This window comes from Myxine glutinosa, chromosome 5 (assembly GCF_964187855.1).
Source record: "Myxine glutinosa chromosome 5, kmMyxGlut1.1, whole genome shotgun sequence".
Taxonomy (NCBI): Eukaryota; Metazoa; Chordata; class Myxini; order Myxiniformes; family Myxinidae; genus Myxine; species Myxine glutinosa.
The window spans coordinates 179,492,082-179,509,895 of NC_136265.1; the positions used below are offsets into that span (position 1 = coordinate 179,492,082).

Consider the following 17,814-nt stretch of genomic DNA (forward strand, 5'->3'; position numbering starts at 1 on the left):
CTGGGTGATTTGACATTGGGGGTTATAGTAGGTGATTTGCTATTGGGGTTATACTGGGTGATTTGCCATTGGGGGTTATACTGGGTGATTTGCCATTGGGGGTTATAGTGGGTGATTTGCCATTGGGGGTTATACTGGGTGATTTGCCATTGCGTGTTATACTGGGTGATTTGCCATTGGGGCTTATACTGGGTGATTTGCCATTGGGGGTTATACTGGGTGATTTGCCATTGGGGGTTATACTGGGTGATTTGCCTTTGGTGGTTATACTGGGTGATTTGCCATTGGGGGTTATACTGGGTGATTTGCCATTGGGGGTTATACTGGGTGATTTGCTATTGGGGGTTATACTGGGTGATTTGCCATTGGGGGTTATAGTGGGTGATTTGCCATTGGGGGTTAGAGTGGGTGATTTGCCATTGGGGGTTATAGTGGGTGATTTGCCATTGGGGGTTATATTGCGTGATTTGCCATTGGGGGTTGTACTGGGTGATTTGCCATTGGGGGTTATAGTGGGTGATTTGCCATTGGGGGTTATCGTGGGTGATTTGCCATTGGGGGTTATAGTGGGTGATTTGCCATTGGGGGTTAGAGTGGGTGATTTGCCATTGGGGGTTATACTGGGTGATTTGCCATTGGGGGTTATACTGGGTGATTTGCCATTGGGGGTTGTACTGGGTGATTTGCCATTGGGGGTTATAGTGGGTGATTTGCCATTGGGGGTTATAGTGGGTGATTTGCCATTGGGGGTTATACTGGGTGATTTGCCATTGGGGCTTATACTGGGTGATTTGCCATTGGGGGTTATAGTGGGTGATTTGCCATTGGGAGTTATAGTGGGTGATTTGCCATTGGGGGTTATACTGGGTGATTTGCCATTGGGGGTTATACTGGGTGATTTGCCTTTGGGGGTTATAGTGGGTGATTTGCCATTGGGGGTTATAGTGGGTGATTTGCCATTGGGGGTTATAGTGGGTGATTTGCCATTGGAGGTTATAGTGAGTGATTTGCCATTGGGGGTTGTACTGGGTGATTTGCCATTGGGGCTTATACTGGGTGATTTGCCATTGGGGGTTATACTGGGTGATTTGCCTTTGGGGGTTATACTGGGTGATTTGCCATTGGGGGTTATAGTGGGTGATTTGCCATTGGGGGTTATAGTGGGTGATTTGCCATTGGGGGTTATAGTGGGTGATTTGCCATTGGGGGTTATAGTGGGTGATTTGCCATTGGGGGTTATAGTGGGTGATTTGCCATTGGGGCTTATACTGGGTCATTTGCCATTGGGGGTTAGAGTGGGTGATTTGCCATTGGGGGTTATAGTGGGTGATTTGCCATTGGGGGTTATAGTGGGTGATTTGCCATTGGGGGTTATACTGGGTGATTTGCCTTTGGGGGTTATACTGGGTGATTTGCCATTGGGGGTTATACTGGGTGATTTGCCTTTGGGGGTTATTGTGGGTGATTTGCCATTGGGGGTTATAGTGGGTGATTTGCCATTGGGGGTTATACTGGGTGATTTGCCATTGGGGGTTATAGTGGGTGATTTGCCATTGGGGGTTATACTGGGTGATTTGCCATTGGGTGTTATATTGGGTGATTTGCCATTGGGGGTTATACTGGGTGATTTGCCATTGGGGGTTATAGTGGGTGATTTGCCATTGGGGGTTATAGTGGGTGATTTGCCATTGGGGGTTATACTGGGTGAATTGCCATTGGGGGTTATACTGGGTGATTTGCCTTTGGTGGTTATACTGGGTGATTTGCCATTGGGGGTTATAGTGGGTGATTTGCCATTGGGGGTTATACTGGGTGATTTGCCATTGGGGGTTATACTGGGTGATTTGCCATTGGGGGTTATAGTGGGTGATTTGCCATTGGGGGTTATAGTGGGTGATTTGCCATTGGGGGTTATACTGGGTGATTTGCCTTTGGGGGTTACACTGGGTGATTTGCCATTGGGGGTTATAGTCGGTGATTTGCCTTTGGGGGTTACACTGGGTGATTTGCCTTTGGGGGTTACACTGGGTGATTTGCCTTTGGGGGTTACACTGGGTGATTTGCCATTGGGGGTTATACTGGGTGATTTGCTATTGGGGGTTATACTGGGTCATTTGCCATTGGGGGTTATAGTGGGTGATTTGCCATTGGGGGTTATACTGGGTGATTTGCCTTTGGGGGTTACACTGGGTGATTTGCCATTGGGGGTTATAGTGGGTGATTTGCCTTTGGGGGTTATAGTGGGTGATTTGCCATTGGGGGTTATAGCGGGTGATTTGCCATTGGGGGTTATAGCGGGTGATTTGCCATTGGAGGTTATAGTGGGTGATTTGCCATTGGGGGTTGTACTGGGTGATTTGCCATTGGGGCTTATACTGGGTGATTTGCCATTGGGGGTTATACTGGGTGATTTGCCTTTGGGGGTTATACTGGGTGATTTGCCATTGGGGGTTATAGTGGGTGATTTGCCATTGGGGGTTATAGTGGGTGATTTGCCATTGGGGGTTATACTGGGTGATTTGCCATTGGGGGTTATAGTGGGTGATTTGCCATTGGGGCTTATAGTGGGTGATTTGCCATTGGGGGTTATACTGGGTGATTTACCTTTGGGGGTTATACTGGGTGATTTGCCATTGGGGGTTATACTGGGTGATTTGCCTTTGAGGGTTATTGTGGGTGATTTGCCATTGGGGGTTATAGTGGGTGATTTGCCATCAACCCCCAATTGGGGGTTATACTGTGTGATTTGCCATTGGGGGTTATAGTGGGTGATTTGCCATTGGGGGTTATACTGGGTGATTTGCCATTGGGGGTTATACTGGGTGATTTGCCATTGGGTGTTATATTGGGTGATTTGCCATTGGGGGTTATACTGGGTGAATTGCCATTGGGGGTTATACTGGGTGAATTGCCATTGGGGGTTATACTGGGTGATTTGCCTTTGGTGGTTATACTGGGTGATTTGCCATTGGGGGTTATAGTGGGTGATTTGCCATTGGGGGTTATACTGGGTGATTTGCCATTGGGGGTTATACTGGGTGATTTGCCATTGGGGGTTATAGTGGGTGATTTGCCATTGGGGGTTATAGTGGGTGATTTGCCATTGGGGGTTATAGTGGGTGATTTGCCATTGGGGGTTATAGTGGGTGATTTGCCATTGGGGGTTATAGTGGGTGATTTGCCATTGGGGGTTATATTGGGTGATTTGCCATTGGGGGTTATATTGGGTGATTTGCCATTGGGGGTTATACTGGGTGATTTGCCATTGGGGGATGTACTGGGTGATTTGCCATTGGGGGTTATAGTGGGTGATTTGCCAATGGGGGTTATAGTGGGTGATTTGCCATTGGGGGTTATAGTGGGTGATTTGCCATTGGGGGTTACACTGGGTGATTTGCCATTGGGGCTTATACTGGGTGATTTGCCTTTGGGGGTTACACTGGGTGATTTGCCTTTGGGGGTTACACTGGGTGATTTGCCATTGGGGGTTATACTGGGTGATTTGCTATTGGGGGTTATACTGGGTCATTTGCCATTGGGGGTTATAGTGGGTGATTTGCCTTTGGTGGTTATACTGGGTGATTTGCCATTGGGGGTTATAGTGGGTGATTTGCCATTGGGGGTTATAGTGGGTGATTTGCCATTGGGGGTTATACTGGGTGAATTGCCATTGGGGGTTATACTGGGTGATTTGCCTTTGGTGGTTATACTCGGTGATTTGCCATTGGGGGTTATAGTGGGTGATTTGCCATTGGGGGTTATACTGGGTGATTTGCTATTGGGGGTTATACTGGGTGATTTGCCATTGGGGGTTATAGTGGGTGATTTGCCATTGGGGGTTATAGTGGGTGATTTGCCATTGGGGGTTATACTGGGTGATTTGCCTTTGGGGGTTACACTGGGTGATTTGCCATTGGGGGTTATAGTGGGTGATTTGCCTTTGGGGGTTACACTGGGTGATTTGCCTTTGGGGGTTACACTGGGTGATTTGCCTTTGGGGGTTACACTGGGTGATTTGCCATTGGGGGTTATACTGGGTGATTTGCTATTGGGGGTTATACTGGGTCATTTGCCATTGGGGGTTATAGTGGGTGATTTGCCATTAGGGGTTATACTGGGTGATTTGCCTTTGGGGGTTACACTGGGTGATTTGCCATTGGGGGTTATAGTGGGTGATTTGCCTTTGGGGGTTATAGTGGGTGATTTGCCATTGGGGGTTATAGCGGGTGATTTGCCATTGGGGGTTATAGCGGGTGATTTGCCATTGGAGGTTATAGTGGGTGATTTGCCATTGGGGGTTGTACTGGGTGATTTGCCTTTGGGGCTTATACTGGGTGATTTGCCATTGGGGGTTATACTGGGTGATTTGCCTTTGGGGGTTATACTGGGTGATTTGCCATTGGGGGTTATAGTGGGTGATTTGCCATTGGGGGTTATAGTGGGTGATTTGCCATTGGGGGTTATACTGGGTGATTTGCCATTGGGGGTTATAGTGGGTGATTTGCCATTGGGGGTTATAGTGGGTGATTTGCCATTGGGGGTTATACTGGGTGATTTGCCTTTGGGGGTTATACTGGGTGATTCGCCATTGGGGGTTATACTGGGTGATTTGCCTTTGGGGGTTATTGTGGGTGATTTGCCATTGGGGGTTATAGTGGGTGATTTGCCATCAACCCCCAATTGGGGGTTATACTGGGTGATTTGCCATTGGGGGTTATAGTGGGTGATTTGCCATTGGGGGTTATACTGGGTGATTTGCCATTGGGGGTTATCTTGCGTGATTTGCCATTGGGGGTTGTACTGGGTGATTTGCCATTGGGGGTTATAGTGGGTGATTTGCCATTGGGGGTTATCGTGGGTGATTTGCCATTGGGGGTTATAGTGGGTGATTTGCCATTGGGGGTTAGAGTGGGTGATTTGCCATTGGGGGTTATACTGGGTGATTTGCCATTGGGGGTTATACTGGGTGATTTGCCATTGGGGGTTGTACTGGGTGATTTGCCATTGGGGGTTATAGTGGGTGATTTGCCATTGGGGGTTATAGTGGGTGATTTGCCATTGGGGGTTATACTGGGTGATTTGCCATTGGGGCTTATACTGGTTGATTTGCCATTGGGGGTTATAGTGGGTGATTTGCCATTGGGAGTTATAGTGGGTGATTTGCCATTGGGGGTTATACTGGGTGATTTGCCATTGGGGGTTATACTGGGTGATTTGCCTTTGGGGGTTATAGTGGGTGATTTGCCATTGGGGGTTATAGTGGGTGATTTGCCATTGGGGGTTATAGTGGGTGATTTGCCATTGGAGGTTATAGTGAGTGATTTGCCATTGGGGGTTGTACTGGGTGATTTGCCATTGGGGCTTATACTGGGTGATTTGCCATTGGGGGTTATACTGGGTGATTTGCCTTTGGGGGTTATACTGGGTGATTTGCCATTGGGGGTTATAGTGGGTGATTTGCCATTGGGGGTTATAGTGGGTGATTTGCCATTGGGGGTTATAGTGGGTGATTTGCCATTGGGGGTTATAGTGGGTGATTTGCCATTGGGGCTTATACTGGGTGATTTGCCATTGGGGGTTAGAGTAGGTGATTTGCCATTGGGGGTTATAGTGGGTGATTTGCCATTGGGGGTTATAGTGGGTGATTTGCCATTGGGGGTTATAGTGGGTGATTTGCCATTGGGGGTTATAGTGGGTGATTTGCCATTGGGGCTTATACTGGGTGATTTGCCATTGGGGGTTAGAGTAGGTGATTTGCCATTGGGGGTTATAGTGGGTGATTTGCCATTGGGGGTTATAGTGGGTGATTTGCCATTGGGGGTTATACTGGGTGATTTGCCTTTGGGGGTTATACTGGGTGATTTGCCATTGGGGGTTATACTGGGTGATTTGCCTTTGGGGGTTATTGTGGGTGATTTGCCTTTGGGGGTTACACTGGGTGATTTGCCATTGGGGGTTATAGTGGGTGATTTGCCTTTGGGGGTTATAGTGGGTGATTTGCCATTGGGGGTTATAGCGGGTGATTTGCCATTGGGGGTTATAGCGGGTGATTTGCCATTGGAGGTTATAGTGGGTGATTTGCCATTGGGGGTTGTACTGGGTGATTTGCCTTTGGGGCTTATACTGGGTGATTTGCCATTGGGGGTTATACTGGGTGATTTGCCTTTGGGGGTTATACTGGGTGATTTGCCATTGGGGGTTATAGTGGGTGATTTGCCATTGGGGGTTATAGTGGGTGATTTGCCATTGGGGGTTATACTGGGTGATTTGCCATTGGGGGTTATAGTGGGTGATTTGCCATTGGGGGTTATAGTGGGTGATTTGCCATTGGGGGTTATACTGGGTGATTTGCCTTTGGGGGTTATACTGGGTGATTCGCCATTGGGGGTTATACTGGGTGATTTGCCTTTGGGGGTTATTGTGGGTGATTTGCCATTGGGGGTTATAGTGGGTGATTTGCCATCAACCCCCAATTGGGGGTTATACTGGGTGATTTGCCATTGGGGGTTATAGTGGGTGATTTGCCATTGGGGGTTATACTGGGTGATTTGCCATTGGGGGTTATCTTGCGTGATTTGCCATTGGGGGTTGTACTGGGTGATTTGCCATTGGGGGTTATAGTGGGTGATTTGCCATTGGGGGTTATCGTGGGTGATTTGCCATTGGGGGTTATAGTGGGTGATTTGCCATTGGGGGTTAGAGTGGGTGATTTGCCATTGGGGGTTATACTGGGTGATTTGCCATTGGGGGTTATACTGGGTGATTTGCCATTGGGGGTTGTACTGGGTGATTTGCCATTGGGGGTTATAGTGGGTGATTTGCCATTGGGGGTTATAGTGGGTGATTTGCCATTGGGGGTTATACTGGGTGATTTGCCATTGGGGCTTATACTGGTTGATTTGCCATTGGGGGTTATAGTGGGTGATTTGCCATTGGGAGTTATAGTGGGTGATTTGCCATTGGGGGTTATACTGGGTGATTTGCCATTGGGGGTTATACTGGGTGATTTGCCTTTGGGGGTTATAGTGGGTGATTTGCCATTGGGGGTTATAGTGGGTGATTTGCCATTGGGGGTTATAGTGGGTGATTTGCCATTGGAGGTTATAGTGAGTGATTTGCCATTGGGGGTTGTACTGGGTGATTTGCCATTGGGGCTTATACTGGGTGATTTGCCATTGGGGGTTATACTGGGTGATTTGCCTTTGGGGGTTATACTGGGTGATTTGCCATTGGGGGTTATAGTGGGTGATTTGCCATTGGGGGTTATAGTGGGTGATTTGCCATTGGGGGTTATAGTGGGTGATTTGCCATTGGGGGTTATAGTGGGTGATTTGCCATTGGGGCTTATACTGGGTGATTTGCCATTGGGGGTTAGAGTAGGTGATTTGCCATTGGGGGTTATAGTGGGTGATTTGCCATTGGGGGTTATAGTGGGTGATTTGCCATTGGGGGTTATACTGGGTGATTTGCCTTTGGGGGTTATACTGGGTGATTTGCCATTGGGGGTTATACTGGGTGATTTGCCTTTGGGGGTTATTGTGGGTGATTTGCCATTGGGGGTTATAGTGGGTGATTTGCCATTGGGGGTTATACTGGGTGATTTGCCATTGGGGGTTATAGTGGGTGATTTGCCATTGGGGGTTATACTGGGTGATTTGCCATTGGGTGTTATATTGGGTGATTTGCCATTGGGGGTTATAGTGGGTGATTTGCCATTGGGGGTTATAGTGGGTGATTTGCCATTGGGGGTTATACTGGGTGAATTGCCATTGGGGGTTATACTGGGTGATTTGCCATTGGGGGTTATAGTGGGTGATTTGCCATTGGGGGTTATACTGGGTGATTTGCTATTGGGGGTTATACTGGGTGATTTGCCATTGGGGGTTATAGTGGGTGATTTGCCATTGGGGGTTATAGTGGGTGATTTGCCATTGGGGGTTATACTGGGTGATTTGCCTTTGGGGGTTACACTGGGTGATTTGCCATTGGGGGTTATAGTGGGTGATTTGCCTTTGGGGGTTACACTGGGTGATTTGCCTTTGGGGGTTACACTGGGTGATTTACCTTTGGGGGTTACACTGGGTGATTTGCCATTGGGGGTTATACTGGGTGATTTGCTATTGGGGGTTATACTGGGTCATTTGCCATTGGGGGTTATAGTGGGTGATTTGCCATTGGGGGTTATACTGGGTGATTTGCCATTGGGGGTTATACTGGGTGATTTGCCTTTGGGGGTTACACTGGGTGATTTGCCATTGGGGGTTATAGTGGGTGATTTGCCATTGGGGGTTATAGTGGGTGATTTGCCTTTGGGGGTTATAGTGGGTGATTTGCCATTGGGGGTTATAGCAGGTGATTTGCCATTGGGGGTTATAGTGGGTGATTTGCCATTGGAGGTTATAGTGGGTGATTTGCCATTGGGGGTTGTACTGGGTGATTTGCCATTGGGGCTTATACTGGGTGATTTGCCATTGGGGGTTATACTGGGTGATTTGCCTTTGGGGGTTATACTGGGTGATTTGCCATTGGGGGTTATAGTGGGTGATTTGCCATTGGGGGTTATAGTGGGTGATTTGCTATTGGGGGTTATACTGGGTGATTTGCCATTGGGGGTTATAGTGGGTGATTTGCCATTGGGGGTTATAGTGGGTGATTTGCCATTGGGGGTTATACTGGGTGATTTGCCTTTGGGGGTTATACTGGGTGATTTGCCATTGGGGGTTATACTGGGTGATTTGCCTTTGGGGGTTATTGTGGGTGATTTGCCATTGGGGGTTATAGTGGGTGATTTGCCATCAACCCCCAATTGGGGGTTATACTGGGTGATTTGCCATTGGGGGTTATAGTGGGTGATTTGCCATTGGGGGTTATACTGGGTGATTTGCCATTGGGGGTTATACTGGGTGATTTGCCATTGGGTGTTATATTGGGTGATTTGCCATTGGGGGTTATACTGGGTGAATTGCCATTGGGGGTTATACTGGGTGAATTGCCATTGGGGGTTATACTGGGTGATTTGCCTTTGGTGGTTATACTGGGTGATTTGCCATTGGGGGTTATAGTGGGTGATTTGCCATTGGGGGTTATACTGGGTGATTTGCCATTGGGGGTTATACTGGGTGATTTGCCATTGGGGGTTATAGTGGGTGATTTGCCATTGGGGGTTATAGTGGGTGATTTGCCATTGGGGGTTATAGTGGGTGATTTGCCATTGGGGGTTATAGTGGGTGATTTGCCATTGGGGGTTATAGTGGGTGATTTGCCATTGGGGGTTATATTGGGTGATTTGCCATTGGGGGTTATATTGGGTGATTTGCCATTGGGGGTTATACTGGGTGATTTGCCATTGGGGGATGTACTGGGTGATTTGCCATTGGGGGTTATAGTGGGTGATTTGCCATTGGGGGTTATAGTGGGTGATTTGCCATTGGGGGTTATAGTGGGTGATTTGCCATTGGGGGTTATAGTGGGTGATTTGCCATTGGGGGTTATACTGGGTGAATTGCCATTGGGGGTTATACTGGGTGATTTGCCTTTGGTGGTTATACTCGGTGATTTGCCATTGGGGGTTATAGTGGGTGATTTGCCATTGGGGGTTATACCGGGTGATTGGCTATTGGGGGTTATACTGGGTGATTTGCCATTGGGGGTTATAGTGGGTGATTTGCCATTGGGGGTTATAGTGGGTGATTTGCCATTGGGGGTTATACTGGGTGATTTGCCTTTGGGGGTTACACTGGGTGATTTGCCATTGGGGGTTATAGTGGGTGATTTGCGTTTGGGGGTTACACTGGGTGATTTGCCTTTGGGGGTTACACTGGGTGATTTGCCTTTGGGGGTTACACTGGGTGATTTGCCATTGGGGGTTATACTGGGTGATTTGCTATTGGGGGTTATACTGGGTCATTTGCCATTGGGGGTTATAGTGGGTGATTTGCCATTAGGGGTTATACTGGGTGATTTGCCTTTGGGGGTTACACTGGGTGATTTGCCATTGGGGGTTATAGTGGGTGATTTGCCTTTGGGGGTTATAGTGGGTGATTTGCCATTGGGGGTTATAGCGGGTGATTTGCCATTGGGGGTTATAGCGGGTGATTTGCCATTGGAGGTTATAGTGGGTGATTTGCCATTGGGGGTTGTACTGGGTGATTTGCCTTTGGGGCTTATACTGGGTGATTTGCCATTGGGGGTTATACTGGGTGATTTGCCTTTGGGGGTTATACTGGGTGATTTGCCATTGGGGGTTATAGTGGGTGATTTGCCATTGGGGGTTATAGTGGGTGATTTGCCATTGGGGGTTATACTGGGTGATTTGCCATTGGGGGTTATAGTGGGTGATTTGCCATTGGGGGTTATAGTGGGTGATTTGCCATTGGGGGTTATACTGGGTGATTTGCCTTTGGGGGTTATACTGGGTGATTTGCCATTGGGGGTTATACTGGGTGATTTGCCTTTGGGGGTTATTGTGGGTGATTTGCCATTGGGGGTTATAGTGGGTGATTTGCCATCAACCCCCAATTGGGGGTTATACTGGGTGATTTGCCATTGGGGGTTATAGTGGGTGATTTGCCATTGGGGGTTATACTGGGTGATTTGCCATTGGGGGTTATACTGGGTGATTTGCCATTGGGGGTTATACTGGGTGATTTGCCTTTGGTGGTTATACTGGGTGATTTGCCATTGGGGGTTATACTGGGTGATTTGCCATTGGGGGTTATACTGGGTGATTTGCCATTGGGGGTTACAGTGGGTGATTTGCCATTGGGGGTTATAGTGGGTGATTTGCCATTGGGGGTTATCTTGCGTGATTTGCCATTGGGGGTTGTACTGGGTGATTTGCCATTGGGGGTTATAGTGGGTGATTTGCCATTGGGGGTTATCGTGGGTGATTTGCCATTGGGGGTTATAGTGGGTGATTTGCCATTGGGGGTTAGAGTGGGTGATTTGCCATTGGGGGTTATACTGGGTGATTTGCCATTGGGGGTTATACTGGGTGATTTGCCATTGGGGGTTGTACTGGGTGATTTGCCATTGGGGGTTATAGTGGGTGATTTGCCATTGGGGGTTATAGTGGGTGATTTGCCATTGGGGGTTATACTGGGTGATTTGCCATTGGGGCTTATACTGGTTGATTTGCCATTGGGGGTTATAGTGGGTGATTTGCCATTGGGAGTTATAGTGGGTGATTTGCCATTGGGGGTTATACTGGGTGATTTGCCATTGGGGGTTATACTGGGTGATTTGCCTTTGGGGGTTATAGTGGGTGATTTGCCATTGGGGGTTATAGTGGGTGATTTGCCATTGGGGGTTATAGTGGGTGATTTGCCATTGGAGGTTATAGTGAGTGATTTGCCATTGGGGGTTGTACTGGGTGATTTGCCATTGGGGCTTATACTGGGTGATTTGCCATTGGGGGTTATACTGGGTGATTTGCCTTTGGGGGTTATACTGGGTGATTTGCCATTGGGGGTTATAGTGGGTGATTTGCCATTGGGGGTTATAGTGGGTGATTTGCCATTGGGGGTTATAGTGGGTGATTTGCCATTGGGGGTTATAGTGGGTGATTTGCCATTGGGGGTTATAGTGGGTGATTTGCCATTGGGGGTTATAGTGGGTGATTTGCCATTGGGGGTTATACTGGGTCATTTGCCATTGGGGGTTAGAGTGGGTGATTTGCCATTGGGGGTTATAGTGGGTGATTTGCCATTGGGGGTTATAGTGGGTGATTTGCCTTTGGGGGTTATACTGGGTGATTTGCCTTTGGGGGTTATACTGGGTGATTTGCCATTGGGGGTTATACTGGGTGATTTGCCTTTGGGGGTTATTGTGGGTGATTTGCCATTGGGGGTTATAGTGGGTGATTTGCCATTGGGGGTTATACTGGGTGATTTGCCATTGGGGGTTATAGTGGGTGATTTGCCATTGGGGGTTATACTGGGTGATTTGCCATTGGGTGTTATATTGGGTGATTTGCCATTGGGGGTTATACTGGGTGATTTGCCATTGGGGGTTATAGTGGGTGATTTGCCATTGGGGGTTATAGTGGGTGATTTGCCATTGGGGGTTATACTGGGTGAATTGCCATTGGGGGTTATACTGGGTGATTTGCCTTTGGTGGTTATACTGGGTGATTTGCCATTGGGGGTTATAGTGGGTGATTTGCCATTGGGGGTTATACTGGGTGATTTGCTATTGGGGGTTATACTGGGTGATTTGCCATTGGGGGTTATAGTGGGTGATTTGCCATTGGGGGTTATAGTGGGTGATTTGCCATTGGGGGTTATACTGGGTGATTTGCCTTTGGGGGTTACACTGGGTGATTTGCCATTGGGGGTTATAGTGGGTGATTTGCCTTTGGGGGTTACACTGGGTGATTTGCCTTTGGGGGTTACACTGGGTGATTTGCCTTTGGGGGTTACACTGGGTGATTTGCCATTGGGGGTTATACTGGGTGATTTGCTATTGTGGGTTATACTGGGTCATTTGCCATTGGGGGTTATAGTGGGTGATTTGCCATTGGGGGTTATACTGGGTGATTTGCCTTTGGGGGTTACACTGGGTGATTTGCCATTGGGGGTTATAGTGGGTGATTTGCCTTTGGGGGTTATAGTGGGTGATTTGCCATTGGGGGTTATAGCGGGTGATTTGCCATTGGGGGTTATAGCGGGTGATTTTCCATTGGAGGTTATAGTGGGTGATTTGCCATTGGGGGTTATAGTGGGTGATTTGCCATTGGGGGTTATAGTGGGTGATTTGCCATTGGGGGTTATACTGGGTGATTTGCCATTGGGGGTTATAGTGGGTGATTTGCCATTGGGGGTTATAGTGGGTGATTTGCCATTGGGGGTTATAGTGGGTGATTTGCCATTGGGGGTTATAGTGGGTGATTTGCCATTGGGGGTTATAGTGGGTGATTTGCCATTGGGGGTTATAGTGGGTGATTTGCCATTGGGGGTTATATTGGGTGATTTGCCATTGGGGGTTATATTGGGTGATTTGCCATTGGGGGTTATACTGGGTGATTTGCCATTGGGGGTTATAGTGGGTGATTTGCCATTGGGGGTTATAGTGGGTGATTTGCCATTGGGGGTTATAGTGGGTGATTTGCCATTGGGGGTTATAGTGGGTGATTTGCCATTGGGGGTTACACTGGGTGATTTGCCATTGGGGCTTATACTGGGTGATTTGCCTTTGGGGGTTACACTGGGTGATTTGCCTTTGGGGGTTACACTGGGTGATTTGCCATTGGGGGTTATACTGGGTGATTTGCTATTGGGGGTTATACTGGGTCATTTGCCATTGGGGGTTATAGTGGGTGATTTGCCATTGGGGGTTATAGTGGGTGATTTGCCATTGGGGGTTATACTGGGTGATTTGCCTTTGGGGGTTACACTGGGTGATTTGCCATTGGGGGTTATAGTGGGTGATTTGCCTTTGGGGGTTACACTGGGTGATTTGCCTTTGGGGGTTACACTGGGTGATTTGCCTTTGGGGGTTACACTGGGTGATTTGCCATTGGGGGTTATACTGGGTGATTTGCTATTGGGGGTTATACTGGGTCATTTGCCATTGGGGGTTATAGTGGGTGATTTGCCATTGGGGGTTATACTGGGTGATTTGCCTTTGGGGGTTACACTGGGTGATTTGCCATTGGGGGTTATAGTGGGTGATTTGCCATTGGGGGTTATAGTGGGTGATTTGCCATTGGGGGTTATAGTGGGTGATTTGCCATTGGGGGTTATAGTGGGTGATTTGCCATTGGGGGTTATACTGGGTGATTTGCCATTGGGGGTTATAGTGGGTGATTTGCCATTGGGGGTTATAGTGGGTGATTTGCCATTGGGGGTTATACTGGGTGATTTGCCTTTGGGGGTTATACTGCGTGATTTGCCATTGGGGGTTATACTGGGTGATTTGCCTTTGGGGGTTATTGTGGGTGATTTGCCATTGGGGGTTATAGTGGGTGATTTGCCATTGGGGGTTATAGTGGGTGATTTGCCATTGGGGGTTATAGTGGGTGATTTGCCATTGGGGGTTACACTGGGTGATTTGCCATTGGGGCTTATACTGGGTCATTTGCCATTGGGGGTTAGAGTGGGTGATTTGTCATTGGGGGTTATACTGGGTGATTTACCTTTGGGGGTTATACTGGGTGATTTGCCATTGGGGGTTATAGTGGGTGATTTGCCTTTGGGGGTTATAGTGGGTGATTTGCCATTGGGGGTTATAGTGGGTGATTTGCCATTGGAGGTTATCGTGGGTGATTTGCCATTGGGGGTTGTACTGGGTGATTTGCCATTGGGGCTTATACTGGGTGATTTGCCATTGGGGGTTACACTGGGTGATTTGCCTCTGGGGGTTATACTGGGTGATTTGCCATTGGGGGTTATAGTGGGTGATTTGCCATTGGGGGTTATAGTGGGTGATTTGCCATTGGGGGTTATAGTGGGTGATTTGCCATTGGGGGTTATAGTGGGTGATTTGCCTTTGGGGGTTATACTGGGTGATTTGCTTTTGGGGGTTATACTGGGTGATTTGCCATTGGGGGTTATAGTGGGTGATTTGCCATTGGGGGTTATACTGGGTGATTTGCCATTGGGGGTTATACTGGGTGATTTACCATTGGGGGTTATACTGGGTGATTTGCCATTGGGGGTTATAGTGGGTAATTTGCCATTGGGGGTTATAGTGGGTGATTTGCCATTGGGGGTTATAGTGGGTGATTTGCCATTGGGGGTTATAGTGGGTGATTTGCAATTGGGGGTTATAGTGGGTGATTTGCCATTGGGGGTTATAGTGGGTGATTTGCCATTGGGCGTTGTAGTGGGTGATTTGCCATTGGGGGTTATAGTGGGTGATTTGCCATTGGGGGTTATAGTGGGTGATTTGCCATTGGGGGTTATAGTGGGTGATTTGCCATGGGGGGTTATAGTGGGTGATTTGCCATTGGAGGTTATAGTGGGTGATTTGCCATTGGGGGTTATAGTGGGTGATTTGCCATGGGGGGTTATAGTGGGTGATTTGCCATTGGAGGTTATAGTGGGTGATTTGCCATTGGGGGTTATAGTGGGTGATTTGCCATGGGGGGTTATAGTGGGTGATTTGCCATTGGAGGTTATAGTGGGTGATTTGCCATTGGGGGTTATAGTGGGTGATTTGCCATTGGGGGTTATAGTGGGTGATTTGCCATTGGGGGTTATAGTGGGTGATTTGGTATTCTTTCCCAATCGTGTGATTTGTGATTTGTTCAGGCAATATGCTGCAATGGCTCACCAAGTCTTCATGAAGGAGATTGTGGGTTCTTAAACATTCATCAACTTGTGCCAGAACACTGGACACACGGCTTAACGCACACATACCTAACGCGCACATACCTAACGCGCACATACCTAACGCGCACATACCTATTAACGCACACATACTTAACGCGCACATACCTAACGCGCACATACCTATTAACGCACACAAACCTAACGTGCACATACCTAACGCGCACATACCGAACACGCACATACCGATGCCTCGTCCTGCCTGAGAAGCACCAGGGACCAGGTGCCTGGGTTATGCTAGACCACTCAGTGGGGACTTGTACATACCTCTAAGCTATCCTGCAAGTCAGAGAAGAGCATACCTCCGCCAGGTGAACAGTACATTTTGTACCCACTGATGGGTCAGATCTGGATCCGGACCTGAACCAAAATGTAATCGCCTTATTCTTGTCACCTAACCAACTCATCCGCCATGTTTAATCATAACTCGTTCAAAACTTTTTGAGATATCCTGCTATGTATCGTTTTTGGCCCCATCTCCCAATGGTGAAGATTCACTTAAAATTTTTAGTAGCCGGATCCGAATCCGGATCTTCACGAAAATCGAATCATTTCGTCCTCGTCACACTCGCTATCTCTCTGCCAATTTCCTCCGAATCCGTCCACAACGTTTTGAGATATTTTGTTCACAAACGGACAGACAGACAAATGGACAGACAGGGGTGAAAACATAACCTCCAGCTACCTTTGGTCTGGTGGCGGAGGTAACTAGAACGGGACTCGGTAGAGAGCATACCTCCGCCATACCGAACAGTTTACGTTTCATTTTACACTGATATCGGCCGGATCTGGATCCGAATGTGGAGCAAAATCGAATCAATTCGTCGTTGTCGGACACCAACCTGTCCACCATGTTTTGTCCGAATCTGTCCATAACGCTTTGATATATATCCTGCTCACAGACCGACAGACGACAAACGGGTGACAATACAACCTCCGTCTACCTCCAGTGGTCTGATTGTCCACCTAAAGCAAAGTTGGCAAAAAGTTTCACCAGGAATGATCAAATATCAACTTCTGAGTTTAAAAAAAATCTTATTTTGACCCCTGTGACCCTAAATCAAATCCCAAAACCGTTAGATATTTCATGTGCCCTCCACCCCATCCCCTCCCACCCTTCACCCCCACCCCCACCCCTCACCCCCACCCCTCACCCCCGCTCTCTCCCCCAATGTTGATTCCATATAGTTTCATGAAAAGTGTTTAAAATGTGGGTGCAACTGCAGCTTTGTATTGGATATTTTGAACCCGCCCCAGGGGGCGGAGCCAAAATGAAAGTGCCCTCACACCTTCGTGCCATGTGGTGATCATAGTCATACCTGGCAGGTTTGGGGAGTTTCTGCACAACTGTTCACAAGGAGACGGCCAGGTGCACAGAGCCGATGACAGTACCTCCCCCGTATGTTTTTTAATTCGTGCTTGATAACACCTGCCGCAAACTCCAACATAAAGAGGACACGATGTACACTCCACAATGCCACACCACCTGGTGCATATATTCGAATGAACCGAAGGCAGCACCAAGTGACCGGGACTCGGTGTTGAGCAGGAATACCTGAGCCTCACCTGTGAACACCGAGACCACTTGGTGGTGCCTTCGTTGTTCATTGTGCACCTTCCCACCTACAAACAGCCGGTGTCTGCCCACATGATTGGGATCCGACAATGAAACAGGTTGAAACACACAAAACGACAAAGCCAAACCTGTCACTCGTCAACACAAACGGACACGTGACCGCTGCTGGTGAAAACAAGGTGCGCACGGACAAGTTTGGACAAACTTCAGCCATTGGTCCCGCGGGTCCTGGACCTGCGATTCCGTGTCTATGTCCGGGTCGGCCGTGCCTCAGAGCGGCCGCACTCGTGCCTCCGCACATTCGAACACGCACGTCCCGTGTAACTAATGACGTCATAGGTTCGCCTCATCGCACAGTAAGAGGAGACGAGACGAGAGAAAAACCGCGCCGAACATTTCCTCTCAGACTCCATGTTTACAGAGACAGTGCAGTACAAGCTTAAGATCGACAATTCGGACGTCCGACGTACCGAGCCTTCCCCCAGCGGGTCTCGTGATCAAGACCGTGAGAGCGATGGTATTTCCCACAATTCCGTTGTGGGTCCTATGAAGTACCCGCATCGCCGGACCGTAAACCCGAGCGAACACCCGCCTGCCTCCGTCGCATCACATGACCCCAAGTCCAGTTTCGACTTGTCCAGCCCAGCGGTGTCCCGCCTCCTTCCCGCCCATTTCGTTGCCACGGCAACACCGTTACGTGACCCGGATATTCTAAGCCGAACGCCTCGATCACGTGGCCCGGTTCCTCGCGTATCTTCAGTTCTGCAAAGAGTTTCGCAGCAATTCGCCAGGGAAATAAAACCCTTTGGATTTAGTGTCTGGTTACGGTGGCGTCCATTAGCCCGTTGGAGGATTGAAGATTCGTGCATGGGCCCTTGGGATCGCCATGGTGCATCCTCGCATCATTCG

The 17,814-nt window shown here is 48.6% G+C and overlaps 1 protein-coding gene across 11 annotated transcripts in view; it reads right to left on the reverse strand.

The window, feature by feature from the left end:
• Positions 1-17,558, reverse strand: part of LOC137426657 (uncharacterized) — a 114,911-nt gene extending 97,353 nt beyond the window's left edge. For 5 of the 11 annotated variants that reach the window (XM_068115414.2, XM_068115409.2, XM_078779168.1 and 2 more), the window contains exon 1: positions 17,376-17,540. Coding sequence is in view for 2 of the 11 variants with exons in the window: in XM_078779164.1 (XP_078635290.1) it covers positions 17,034-17,119 (86 nt within the window). In the remaining 9 variants the exon portion in view is untranslated. Of the gene's footprint in view, positions 1-17,033; positions 17,190-17,375 lie in introns of those variants that run through there. The other 6 variants (XM_078779165.1, XM_068115407.2, XM_078779164.1 and 3 more) reach the window with 4 other exon arrangements.
• Positions 17,559-17,814: the final 256 nt, after the last annotated feature.